The sequence below is a fragment of the Anabrus simplex genome, chromosome 1 (genome assembly GCF_040414725.1).
Source record: "Anabrus simplex isolate iqAnaSimp1 chromosome 1, ASM4041472v1, whole genome shotgun sequence".
In the NCBI taxonomy this organism is placed as follows: domain Eukaryota; kingdom Metazoa; phylum Arthropoda; class Insecta; order Orthoptera; family Tettigoniidae; genus Anabrus; species Anabrus simplex.
Genome location: NC_090265.1, coordinates 272,568,993 through 272,581,385, shown reverse-complemented (window position 1 = coordinate 272,581,385; position 12,393 = coordinate 272,568,993). Strand labels below are relative to the sequence as shown.

Here is a 12,393-nt window from a genome sequence, read left to right as displayed (position 1 = left end):
CAGAGCCGCTTGCAGCAAGACATAATATATTGCACTGTGACTGTCATTGATTAATGGCTGCAGACTCAGTGCTGATAATACAATACATATTCTGTGAAGGATAGCAATGATTTTTGCATATTTTTTGAAATTGTTCCCATTCTATCACTTGTATATTATGCATATGTCCAATGCAGTGAGCTTTGCTCATTGGAGCCTGTCTTGAATAAGTTAAATTAAAAAGCATATGCATTAAGGGGATGACAGTGTGCAGTATATATTGGTGGTCATAAGGAATGAAGGGCGGAAGAGTCGGGTTCAAGTTCAAGTTTTTAAACAACAGTGTGTGAAAACCTTAATCAGGATTGGTCGTTTTTATCATGCACAAAATGCACTCAACAGCTAATAACCCGGTGTTGTTGGAATGCCTGCAGTAGTCAGTTGTGTTGATGAACACTGTTTTTGCAATGGATAGAAATAAATCAAAGTATTAAAGTTACACAGGAAGTTTAATGATGACAGTAACAGTAAAATATTGGTAATGTTTTGTTTTACCATTGATTTCTGCTGTACTTCATTTCCAGTCTTAAGTTATGATACTCTGTATGCTATATGTGTTTAACTCTTGTAAGCAAGACCATCGAGATATCATTTATAGTTAGAGCCCTGCACGGATGCAGATATCCGCGAAGTGTATCTTGGCAGATACACAATATACGGCAATGCGGATAATTTTGCTGATAATTTCTAAATAATGTTTATTGATTTTCACTCAGGTATACTCTAGTTTTTGTTTGTGGTTAGGCGACTCTTGACATTGGCATGGGAGAATAGTGATATATAAAGAGCCTTGAAACCATAAAGCCGTAAATCTGACCTAAGCCTAACTGGCCCCTGCCCGCAATTAATGGAAGGAAGGAACAAAGGTCAATACGTCGGTAGTTGTCACAAGAGAAAATCCCTCATAAACCTGCGACTGTAGGGGTTCTGGTGCCAGGTGTCAGGCCTATTGTATTATGTTAACAGATCTATCCGTTTGAATACCTTGGGTGTAATATACTGTAGTTAAATATTTTAATTATCCGCGGATAACCATTTTGCGGATGCAGATAACCACTTGCGGATGCGGATGTTATTTTGTATATCTGCGCAGGGCTCTATTTATAGTCACTATACTAGTTAGCTATTATTTTACATTTGAGATGCTGCATGTTTTAATACATCTCAGTTTTTTGTTACAAATTTTTCCTTGCAAAAATGATGCACCCTAGGATTTTGTTATAAAAATAAATATGGTATATTATTAAAATAAGACATAGAATCTTTCAAATCAGCGAGCATGTATTGAGTGGCAGATTGGCTGCCATGGCCGTTCTAGGAGTGGCAGTGAGCTGGCCATTCTAATGTGAAAAAAAAAAAGGGGGATATATATAAGAGAGAGAGAGAGAGACCTGAGTAGGAACAAGGCACCTGGGATAGATGATTTATAATAGTGTTATTCATGTTAATTTTATAATTTTCAGTGATGCCAGAGTGCCAGAATTTTGCCCTCAGAAGTTCTTTTATGTGCTGGTGAATCTACAAGCATGGGACTGGTGTATTTGAGCGTCTTCAAATATCACAGAACTGAGCTGGTATCAAGCTTCATAACTTGGGCTCAGAAAGCCTGTTCTCTGTAATCAAAGCTATTTATTATGTTGTAAGATGTGTGAGATAAGGAAAGTTGGTAGATTTACTGGTACATTTTAAGAATTCGAGACCATTAGCAGTTAACAGAGACATGAAAATGAAATGGGTATGGCTTTTAGTGCTGGGAGTGTCCGAGGACAAATTCGGCTCGCCAGATGCAGGTCTTTCGATTTGACACCCTAGGTGACCTGCACGTCATGATGAGGATGAAATGATGATGAAGACGACACATACACCCAGCCCTCGTGCCAGAGAAATGAACCAATTAAGGTTAAAATTCCCGACCCTGCCGGGAATCGAACCCGGGACCCCTGTGGCCAAAGACCAGCGCGCTAAGCATTTAGCCATGCAGCCGGACAACAGAGACATTAAAGCATATCATTATTATATTCCAGCCTGTATAGTCAGCGAAAGGATTATCTAGATTGACTTCATGTTCATGGTATCATGGACTCACTATCACACTATCACTATCTTACCCTTACTTTGTATACTTTGTTTCTTTCTGATTCTATATTTCTTTCTGTTTTATTATCAATTCCTCTTTCCTCTTTTTTCTTTCAGTGTAAGAAGAGGCATGTTTACCTGTGTCCAGAGTTTGACCAGAAAGGCACTTGTCGTAAAGGTAAGTACTGCCCCTATCCTCATAAAACAGGTGGTGATAAAATTATCCGTAAGAATGTTAAAAAATCTAAGAAATCAGTCAACCGAGGGAGAGAGCCAGAGTCAGATAGGAAACGCTACTATCAGAACGAACAATCACAAAACAAGAGTAGTGAGGATATCATCGTTGGAGATCTCATGGAAGATGAGAAGAATGTCAAGTCTAGGAATTCAAGTAGTGAAGATATTTCTCACTTTTCAAGTCAGTCTGTACACCTCAGTGAAGATTCAGGTGATGAACCAAAAAGGAAAAGACCAAAAATGGGTTGGCTTCCTTCGTACATTGCTCTAGATTCAAAGGAGCCTCACTTTGAAGAAAACTGAAGTTGAGAATAAGCTTATGATTTGCTCAAATAGTCATGTAATGATTGAAGTAACAATGTGCTAAGTCAGAAGAAGACATCACTGCCCCATTCCTTATTTTTTAATGCTGTCTGTTCAGGATTTGAACTTAACCCATACATGAACTTTTAAATTATTGTAGAATAGAATAAAAGTGCAATTTTGAATATTGCCTAATATATTGGAGTTTCATTTTATTTGTCTTTTAAGTGTGTTTTTATAATATCATGGTACTTCAAGGACTGTCGAATATGGAATAATTTAAAATGCAGTATCTGATATGAGATACCCTGAAACTTACAGTCTCTTTCCTTATTTGATGCTGTAATGTGGTACAACAATGCATACACCATTTTACCATCAGCTTATGCATAAAAATTTGACTGTCTTCAGTTGTTTGCAAATTGATCCCTCACATCCAGAAGTGATACTGGTTTGTTCTAAGTTAAGGTTCCTCATGTTAGTATTTGTAAGTATCTTGATGTGTATTTTTGCATGCCGTACCATACTTATTTTTATAACATGAAAAAGCTATAGCTACTGGTATTTGTATGCTACTGATTATATATAAAATTTTAGCATAGGATCCAGAAGAAATGTAATCATTATAAACAGTACTGATATATTTCCTCTATAAGAGTTTATTGTGAAATTAAACTAAAATGCCTTTGTGTTATGAGTAAATGGTTTACAGTAGCTTATCAGACCTTGTGGCATGTACACATGTACAGAATTCAGTTCCTCTTGTATTATTTGAAAGTTTTCTGGTTCATGTGAGATCAGAGTATTGCTTTTCCATGCATCACATTTGTAAGGTTTGTAAATGAAGAATCAACATATTTATTTAATTTATTGATTTTTTTACTTTTCATATTTGGTACCGTTCATATCATAACCTTCATTGTATCAGGTAAGATATTTCTAGCACTCCTTTTTTTTTATCCTTAAGTTGTTTACAGCTAACTTACAAATGGTAGGCAACTATTGTCTTCTGCATACATTTTTGTCTAGGATAGTAAGGCAAATGACATGTAAACCTGAAGGATTCTGATGCAAAGTCAGTCCCACAGTACTGGAACAAAATAGTAATTTTTTAATGCTTTATGTGAGTGTTAACTAAAGTAATGTATGTCCCAACATCATGTGTAGATTACTCGCTAACAAGTTCATAACATACAAGAGACATAGAAATGTACATGTGGTGAGCTACATGTCCGGCACAGTAATTTATACCTGACCGGTTGCATTGCAAAGTTGGTTAGATTTTTGCCTTCTATACTCAAGTTTGGAATATCAAATGTCAGTGTAGTTACTTGGCATTTAAGAAAAATGCAAAGGTATTGTGTCAGTAGATTTACTGACATGTTAGAACAAAATTAATTTACAATAGTTGAAGGAACATGAAACATATAGGCCTATTACTTTATTAAGTATGTAATGTATGTGTTTTCAGAGTTCTATATTTCATTTTAAAAATTAATTATATATTGCATTATTATTTTGTATAGAGATTATATGAAAAGTAATTTTATTGGAGGAAATGTATCATATTGTCTATTCCTTGGAAAATTTCCCCTGTTAGATGTCTTGTACAACAAACAAAAATTCCTTCTTCTTCCACTGTGAAAATAAATATAATCAGTTGTGTTATGTGCTCTGTGGTGGTGGACTGGTGTGTTTTGTGTAGATGAAGAGAGGTATATATTAAGATAAACACCCAGTCACTGAGCTAGAGGAATTAACCAAATGTGGCTAAAATCCCTGGCACAGCTGAGAGTCAGACTTGGGGCACTCTGAAATGAAATAAAATGAAATGGCATATGGCTTTTAGTGCCGGGAGTGTCCGAGGACATGACAAATTATAAATTTGCTCATTCGGTAAAAATATTTCAGGTTCCTTATGGGAATCAATATATATATTACACAACATGTTCGGCTCGCCAGATGCAGGGCTTTTTTATTTGACTCCCGTAGGCGACCTGCACGTCGTGATGAGGGTGAAATGATGATGAAGATGACACATTCACCTAGTCCCCGTGCCAGCAAAATTAACCAGTGATGGTCAAAATTCCCGACTCTGCTAGGAATCGAACCCAGGACCCCTGTGACCAAAGGCCAGAACGCTAACCATTTAGCCATGGAGCCGGACAGGGCACTCTGAATCAAAGGCAGATACATTGACCATTCAGCCATGGAGCTGGACTATATCATTTCTATACATGGGAAAAGGGAGGACCAAGTTACAGAGAGACTAACTCTTAGTGACAATGATCACAGGACGTCTAGTTTTATATGGAATCTTAGTGACAGATTTGTGACTTTGTGTGTTAAAAACTACACATCCATTGACAGATGCCCTGGTAAGAAGTTAGTGCCAACAGACTCAGCTGTCATGACCCTGACATCAGGGTTGAGTAGGTGTGTATACATGTGTGTTGTTTGGAAGGAAGAGAATTGCTGTAGGAACTGCACTATCCTTTGCTTTCTTTATTTCTTTAAAGTCACTTAAATATAAAACAGATTGTTTTTAAAACATGGTATGCTTGTTGAGCTGTTCTATTTCCAAAGAAAAGTTACTAGCAGTTTTGAATCGGCAACTCTTCACACTACCAGTGGTTGAATTGTTAGGTGTGAAGTTACGGGAATGCTTTTGTGAAAATGCCAAATATACTAGAAGAGTATTGCCAGCTGTCCTTTAAAAACACTGTGTACAGCAAAGGTAACATGATGCATTTGGTTTACTCCTTTCTGTACTGTGACTTTAGGGGGTACATGAACTGTTGTTGCAGAAATTCCAGTGAGGCTAAATGGCTCAGATGGTGGAGCGCTGGCTTTCTGAATCCAAGATGATATGTTTGAACCAGGCTTAGTCCAACAGTATTTGAAAGTGCTCAAATATGGCAACCTTGTTTTAGTAGATTTACTGGCACATAAGTGAACTCAGTGAGTCTAAATTTCTGGCAGCTTGGTGTTTCCAAAAACTCTAAAAGTGGTTGGATGCAAAATCGTTAACATCATTACTCCTTGCATCTTTACGTACCCCTTGTTCTTAAGGAGTAGGCTGACTCCACGAGTACCCCCTGTGGGTGGGGGACGCAGACGAAGAATTCACCCACGGTATCCCCTGCCTGTCGTAAGAGGCGACTAAAAGTGACGACCAAGCGATGGGAACCATGAAACTACTTGTGATTAGTACCACCATGTGGAGAACATCATGGGTCGCTTTTACCTGCGCATAGTACCACTATATTAGGTACCAACTAGGTTTGTGATTAGTAGCACACAGGAGCACCATGCGGTCGGCTTTTGCAGTACCTGTGATTAGTACCACCATATGAGCAAGACCATGGGATGATAGCTACCATGGTTCTGCCTTGCCTATGATTAGTACCCACTATATGAGGAACACCACAGGATAGTAAGAGTCCCTGTGGTTAGTACCCTTATGTGATGAACACCCTAGGTTTGCGTTGCCTATAAATGGCGCCGCAATGTGCGAAACAGCGTAGGTCTGTAATACATGTGCAAATTTCATTACCTGTGAGTAGTACCATAATGTGTTGAATACCACGAGTTTACACTACTCTTGATTAGTACCGCAACATGACAAATACCATGGTTCTACTTTTGAAGTGATAAGTACCATTGTGAGGGGCCGCTGACTTTGATTTTAGACTCCTTTCAACTACAAGTATCATCGATTCAGTATTGTGCTATGGAAGCAGTCCCTTGGTCAGTAATTCTGTTGTTCTACGCCAGCTTCTGTGCATGTGAGGCACTGTGGGTCGGTTCCACTGATCGTTTTAAATTCATATTCATCCATCCATCCATCCATTCTTCCTCCTCACGTTTTGAATTGTGGTCAGTAGATGTTTTTGGGCTTTTAATTTGTCATTTCATTTTGTACCATTAGGGGCTGATGACCTAGATGTTAGGCCCCTTTAAACAACAAGCATCATGAGTTATCAGTTGCTACAGAATATTTCCCTTCAAAAACTGCAGCTAAATTAACATCTAGGTTTTCAAATTTGGGATGTAGTAGATGAAAAGTTACATATTGGGACACAGCAAGTAGTGGGAGAAGAGAAATCAGCATGATCCTTGACAAAAATCATCTGTGGATGATCATTAGTCTGTCTTAAGTCTTACTTATTGTTGTAGCTAATGCTACAGTAAGTTATTGATAGTTGTTAACTTGAAAAGTGACAGTATGTCAGAAGTAGATATCTAATTGAAAGACAGCCTGAAACCAGTTATTCCACCTAATTAGAACTAGTGCCATGAATTTTCCTACTACTTGCTTTAAATAGGATACTAGTGTCTCCTAATAATTGAAGCATGCCACCGAACAACACTGTACAGCACATTTTTGGTCAAAGTGAGTTTTTCTTTAGCATTTGCTTTTCGTCTCACCGACACAGATAGATCTTATGGCGACGATGGGATAGGAAAGACCTAGGAGAGGGAAGGAATCGGCTGTAGCCTTAATTAAGGTACAGCCCCAGCATTTGGCTGGTGTGAAAATGGGAAACCATGAAAAACTATCTTCAGGGTTGCCGACAGTGGGGTTCGAACCCACTATCTCCCGAATGCAAGCTCACAGCTGCGCGCCCCTAACCGCACAGCCAACTCATCCAGTAGGGAAATTATTATTATTATTATTATTATTATTATTAACATGTTAATCTCAGACATAGGCCTATTACACTTTGTGCACCTGCAGAATAGAGTTTAATAGATTTTTTTTATGTTCCTCAAACTGTAAAAATGTGTTTCCTATATGCCTTCTGCATCCCCTTGCAATCCAGTAGATTTATATGATGAATGCGATATGTTGTTATGTTAGACCAGCCCCATGTTATTCTTCTCGCATGCCCACGGCCGGTCTGGGCGCGATGAGCACCGAGGAATAAATAGCCAGAAAACACAACACATACACAGGCAGGAAGATAACGGAAAATGAATAACAAAATCAAAACCAAAAAAATTGGTGGAAGCTAAAATCAACCGGAGGTAACAGGGCAATAAATGAATACTTAGCTGTCATGTTCATGTGAATTAGGTCGAAAATAACCAGAGACGAAGTCATGAATTGAACTCGAGCCTATTAAATCAAAAGGGTAAAATTTAAAAGGCTACCTCTCCTACTTCTACAATAACAACACTGAGTACAAAACAAAATTTATTAAATACAGGTAATTATTAAATCAAAATAGTAAATGGCCACATGAAAATCAGGAAGAAATAAAATAAGAAAGAAAACAGGCCCTGATGGAAACAATACATAAGCCTAATAATCTATTCACTATTGTCACAGCATCGTGCCTACCCATAATGTCGACAAATTTGACCATTATTGGTCCGTATTGACTTGTAACAATAATGTACAACAGGTGATTGTTTAGTCCGCCCTGTCAATATATTATCAGTATTTGATTTTTTACAGTGTTTCACACGTACATATTTTGGGAGTCTTTACATTAAACATTGCCATTATATAATATTAACTCTGATCCATATATTACACTGTTCATTTCTTGTTAACGTCTGTTGCAATGTAACATATTCACACATATTAGAACCCTTTAATAAAACACTCGTGAAAAGTTCAAATATTCCTCCTCTATTGAGCAAATCTTACCAATATGTATCATAACCTTAAATGAATTTACTAGCAGAGTCGGCCACAGATAAACTGTTTCTTGTCACTATTTGAATTGTTGTTGCCATTTAAACGTAGGCCCATTAAAAATCAACTATCTTATCGTCAAATTTAAATCTTGTTGATGTTAAAATCCTTTTTGGGAAGAACTGATTTAATATTAATTCTAACCCATATATATATATATATACACACTGTTCATTTCTTGTTAATGTAGTTTGTAATGTAACACATTCACACATACTAGAACACTTTAAAACACTCGTGAAAAGTTTAAATATTCCTCCTATATTGTACAACTCTTACAAATATGTATCATAACCTTAGATGGATTTACTAGTTGAATCGGCCACAGATAAACAGTTTCTTGTCACTATTTGAATTGTTGTTGCCATTTAAGCGTAGGCCCATTAAAAATCAACTATCTTATTGTCAAATTTAAATTTTGTTGATGTTAAAATCCTTTCTAGGAAGCACTGATTTATTATTAAATCATAAAACACCTTAAGATTTAGTTGTGTATTATTGCTATCAGGCCAGATGCAGTCGGGCTTTACTGTTGTTGGGCTGGATTTTTTAAACAGAGCAGAACGAACCTCCTGTTATGTCCTTGAATATGTTCTTCTAGTATGAAGTGTTGAAGCGGAGGAAGCCTACCCGTTCGCCAGCCAGACACTTACTAGTGTGTATACTGCTGTTGTTGCTCGTAATCTTGACCGCCTAACCTGGACCCATAATGTGATCAAGCCAACAGGTTCAACCATTTATAAAATACAATTATTCAGAACATAACAAAGGAAATTGTTATGTTAGGAACAAAATAGAATAACACCATGATGCAGACCTCAGCCCAAAGTAAGAAATTATTTGATATCCATATCAACAGGACGAGTCTTTACAGATCGCGATACACAGCCATTCCGTGAGATGCCACACGACAATGGTTTCCAAAAAAAAAAAAGCGAAAGGTAAAATATGGTTGAACCAAAGATCAAGGAAAGGGAGGCATGCGCAAGCATGGCGCCCGGGATCAGGGATAAACAAGGCGTTGCTAAGGGAACATGCACACATTTAAAAAAAAAAGAATAATGCCAGTGCCCAAGGTGTTCTGTTTTTTTATGAACATGAGTTTACATTATTATGGCTACTTGCACAATACATACAATTTTGAACTTTTTTCCTCAATTCAAGAAGTATGTGCTGTACTCAAAATAGGACACTGGGCCTTAAGGCTACCAATATTCACTTTACGTACTACGAAAAATGCATTAGTTTCTGTGAATAACATATTGCAGTACAAGTTGCATACATCTGTCCACTGTATGTCTTCATTTGCTGTGGTAGGGTGCAAAGCACTGAATGCACAAGGCTGTAGTGGATTTTATGCTGTAGGATCTGGACTTTTTCTCCCTCACTGTACTACGAAGATGCACCATAATATCATGGCTTGTTAAAAAAAGAAAGGTCAAAACAGACACAGCAACTATCTGGGCCTTCAACACAGTCCAGCATATTTAGAATCACCCTTGAACCACTACTTGTTAGGTCCTTACCACAATATTGTCTGAAATTGAAGTAGTATCCACTTCATCCACAAAGAGTCCATAATTGTAGCCGAACCTAACCGGTTTGGCACAAATAAACTGCTCAAGGCTGTTATGACCATAGTATTTTACAGTCATCTTATCTACAGACAGACATTAATCATCATCATCCTTCCAAGTATTGGGCCAAGAGCCCCATTATGATCTTGCATTTTCTCTCCGTCACTTCATCGGATGTCCTTCAAGCTCTGCACTATACCGTGCAAAAAAGCACGTTCTATTTATAATCTTCCAGTTTTCAAAATGATGAGAACATTTCCAAAACTGCCTTAGAAAAAATTTTCTGGACATTTCCTGGTTATTGAAATTCCTTTGAAATGTCCTTCACAGAACCAAAGCATTTATTTTAGTAGTTTATGGTTTATCACTATTGCGATTTAGCTTTGTTTTGTTCTGTACCCAGTGGTCTTCATTTCTAGCCCTTTTTCTACCATGACACTCTGTTGAGATCTCTGATCCCAGCCTTGCCCTCAACATTGGTTTGTTTCTGCATGTGTTCAAATGGAATTTCATTACAGGCTGTCATTGGCTCTGGTATAGGTGACCATACTTTCTCAGATATACTTACATGAAGACTTTGCTTACTTTGTTTGGTTGGTGGTAAGATGTTCTTAACTCATTTTCTTCCTTGCCTAATAAATACAGGACTTTACTAACAAAAATTTCCATTGACTTTAATAGCTACAAATATTCAATGCATATGTGTTCGTAATTGTATCATCAATAAGTTCACTGCCTTATAAACTTCTAATTTTACTTTAAAATAAAATTGAAAGTTTTCAGGGAATGTTATATAACCTTTAATACAGTGCTTACGAGTGTTTAGGGAGCATAAACTCTTTAAGCAGCAAGAATACATCAGTATTTTCAGCAAGACCTGACCTGAAAGTACCAAACATAAATTTAATAATTTACCTTCACAGGCTAAATCAGTTTTCATCCAATGACATTCTTATATGTCCTAGTAGTGCTTTAAACTACTAAAAGGCAATCAAATGTGTAACTGTTCATAAAAATACTTTAAATCACAAAATACATCATGTGTACAAACACATACTTTCGCATGAGAAACCTACAGTGAACTTGACCCACTATAAATCTGAAAGCGAATTGGCTGTATTTCAGTAGTAACAAGAATTTTTGCCATCTGGCGGGTAAAAATTTAAAGTATGGTCTTGGTTCATTATATAACTGAAAAACATGACTGCTTCACCTTGCTATTGTACCATTAGTTCGAAATAGATCAAAAGTGACTTTTGAACCACAGACTTCATTTTGTTTTCAATTTTAGACATATTTTTTCCAACTTAGTAATGCAGTGCGAGAGAAAACAGAAATTTGCACTAATGAAGGCTAAATCAGTTTTAAGTGCGGTTAGTTCACTCGGAGTTTGAAATATGTCCTGCAGTAATGCAATTGAAGATGCATCTTCTCCATCAAGTTCCTTAATCACAGAATTTTGAATAAACCTGTTCAAAATTCATTGCATAGTACTTAACAGTGTCTGCTCAAATATCCCAATGGGTAATGACCGGGGCAGGAGGGAGTGGAATATTAGGCACCCTGCTTTTAAATAATTCTGTTCTACTTGGTCATTTCACAAATACCTCTTTTGTATTAGCAATCAATTTATCCACATTTGGATAAAGTACACTAATTGTTTCACAGACTCTATGCGCAGCATACGCTAAACACGTAACGTGGATCATTTTAGGGTAGCTCACTGATAGTCCCTCTCCAGCTTTAATCATATAAGGAGCAGCATCAGTAACTAGTACAAACACATTATCATATTTACACCACCAGGGTCAGAGAATATCCATAGCATCATTGAAGACTCATGCTACAGTTGTGTGATTCACTGCAAACATTTCTTAACATTTTAAAGGAAAAAGAATTAGCTGACAGCACCTCATCGTCTTTTAGAACTCCAATTATAACTTAACAATTTTCCTTCCCCTACTATCACTTGTTTCATCAAATGACACCCAAAGGTTTTCATTTTCACACAGTCTTCTCATTTTATTTATTGTTTCCTCATAGCACTTAGGTAGGTAGTACTTACGTAATGTTGATTTGTCTGGAGGATCCATATGCATATATTTCTGAAGAAAGCCCCTAAATACTGGATAACTGATTTTTGAAAGCAGAATGTCAGTGGAAATAAATGCATTGAATATATGTGTGGAATATTTAGCAAATTATGATAAGCGTTGATTGACTTGAGAACGTTGTTTTGCAACCACGTTCTTTACACACGCCTTACAGAAAAGAATTTTGTCTGTTCTGAATATACCTTTGAATTCACTTATGTATTATTGTAAACGTGTAGCATCACTATTCTTTACTTTTCCCATTCTGAACCGCGAACAACGTCTTGATTACTGAAAACTCATTAACTGACTGGTACAATGCCAAAGCAGTGGGTTAGAGATACATGTGACGTCGGGTATT

At 37.0% G+C, this 12,393-nt stretch overlaps 1 protein-coding gene across 1 annotated transcript in view; it reads left to right on the top strand.

Annotated features, from left to right (window-relative positions):
• ZC3H3 (Zinc finger CCCH domain-containing protein 3) overlaps nucleotides 1-4,617 on the top strand; it is a 109,470-nt gene extending 104,853 nt beyond the window's left edge. Inside the window, exon 8 of the mRNA XM_067142302.2 lies at nucleotides 2,233-4,617. Within this exon, the coding sequence (XP_066998403.2) occupies nucleotides 2,233-2,655 (423 nt within the window). The 3' untranslated portion in view covers nucleotides 2,656-4,617. The remainder of the gene's footprint in view (nucleotides 1-2,232) is intronic.
• The last annotated feature ends 7,776 nt before the right edge of the window (nucleotides 4,618-12,393 follow it).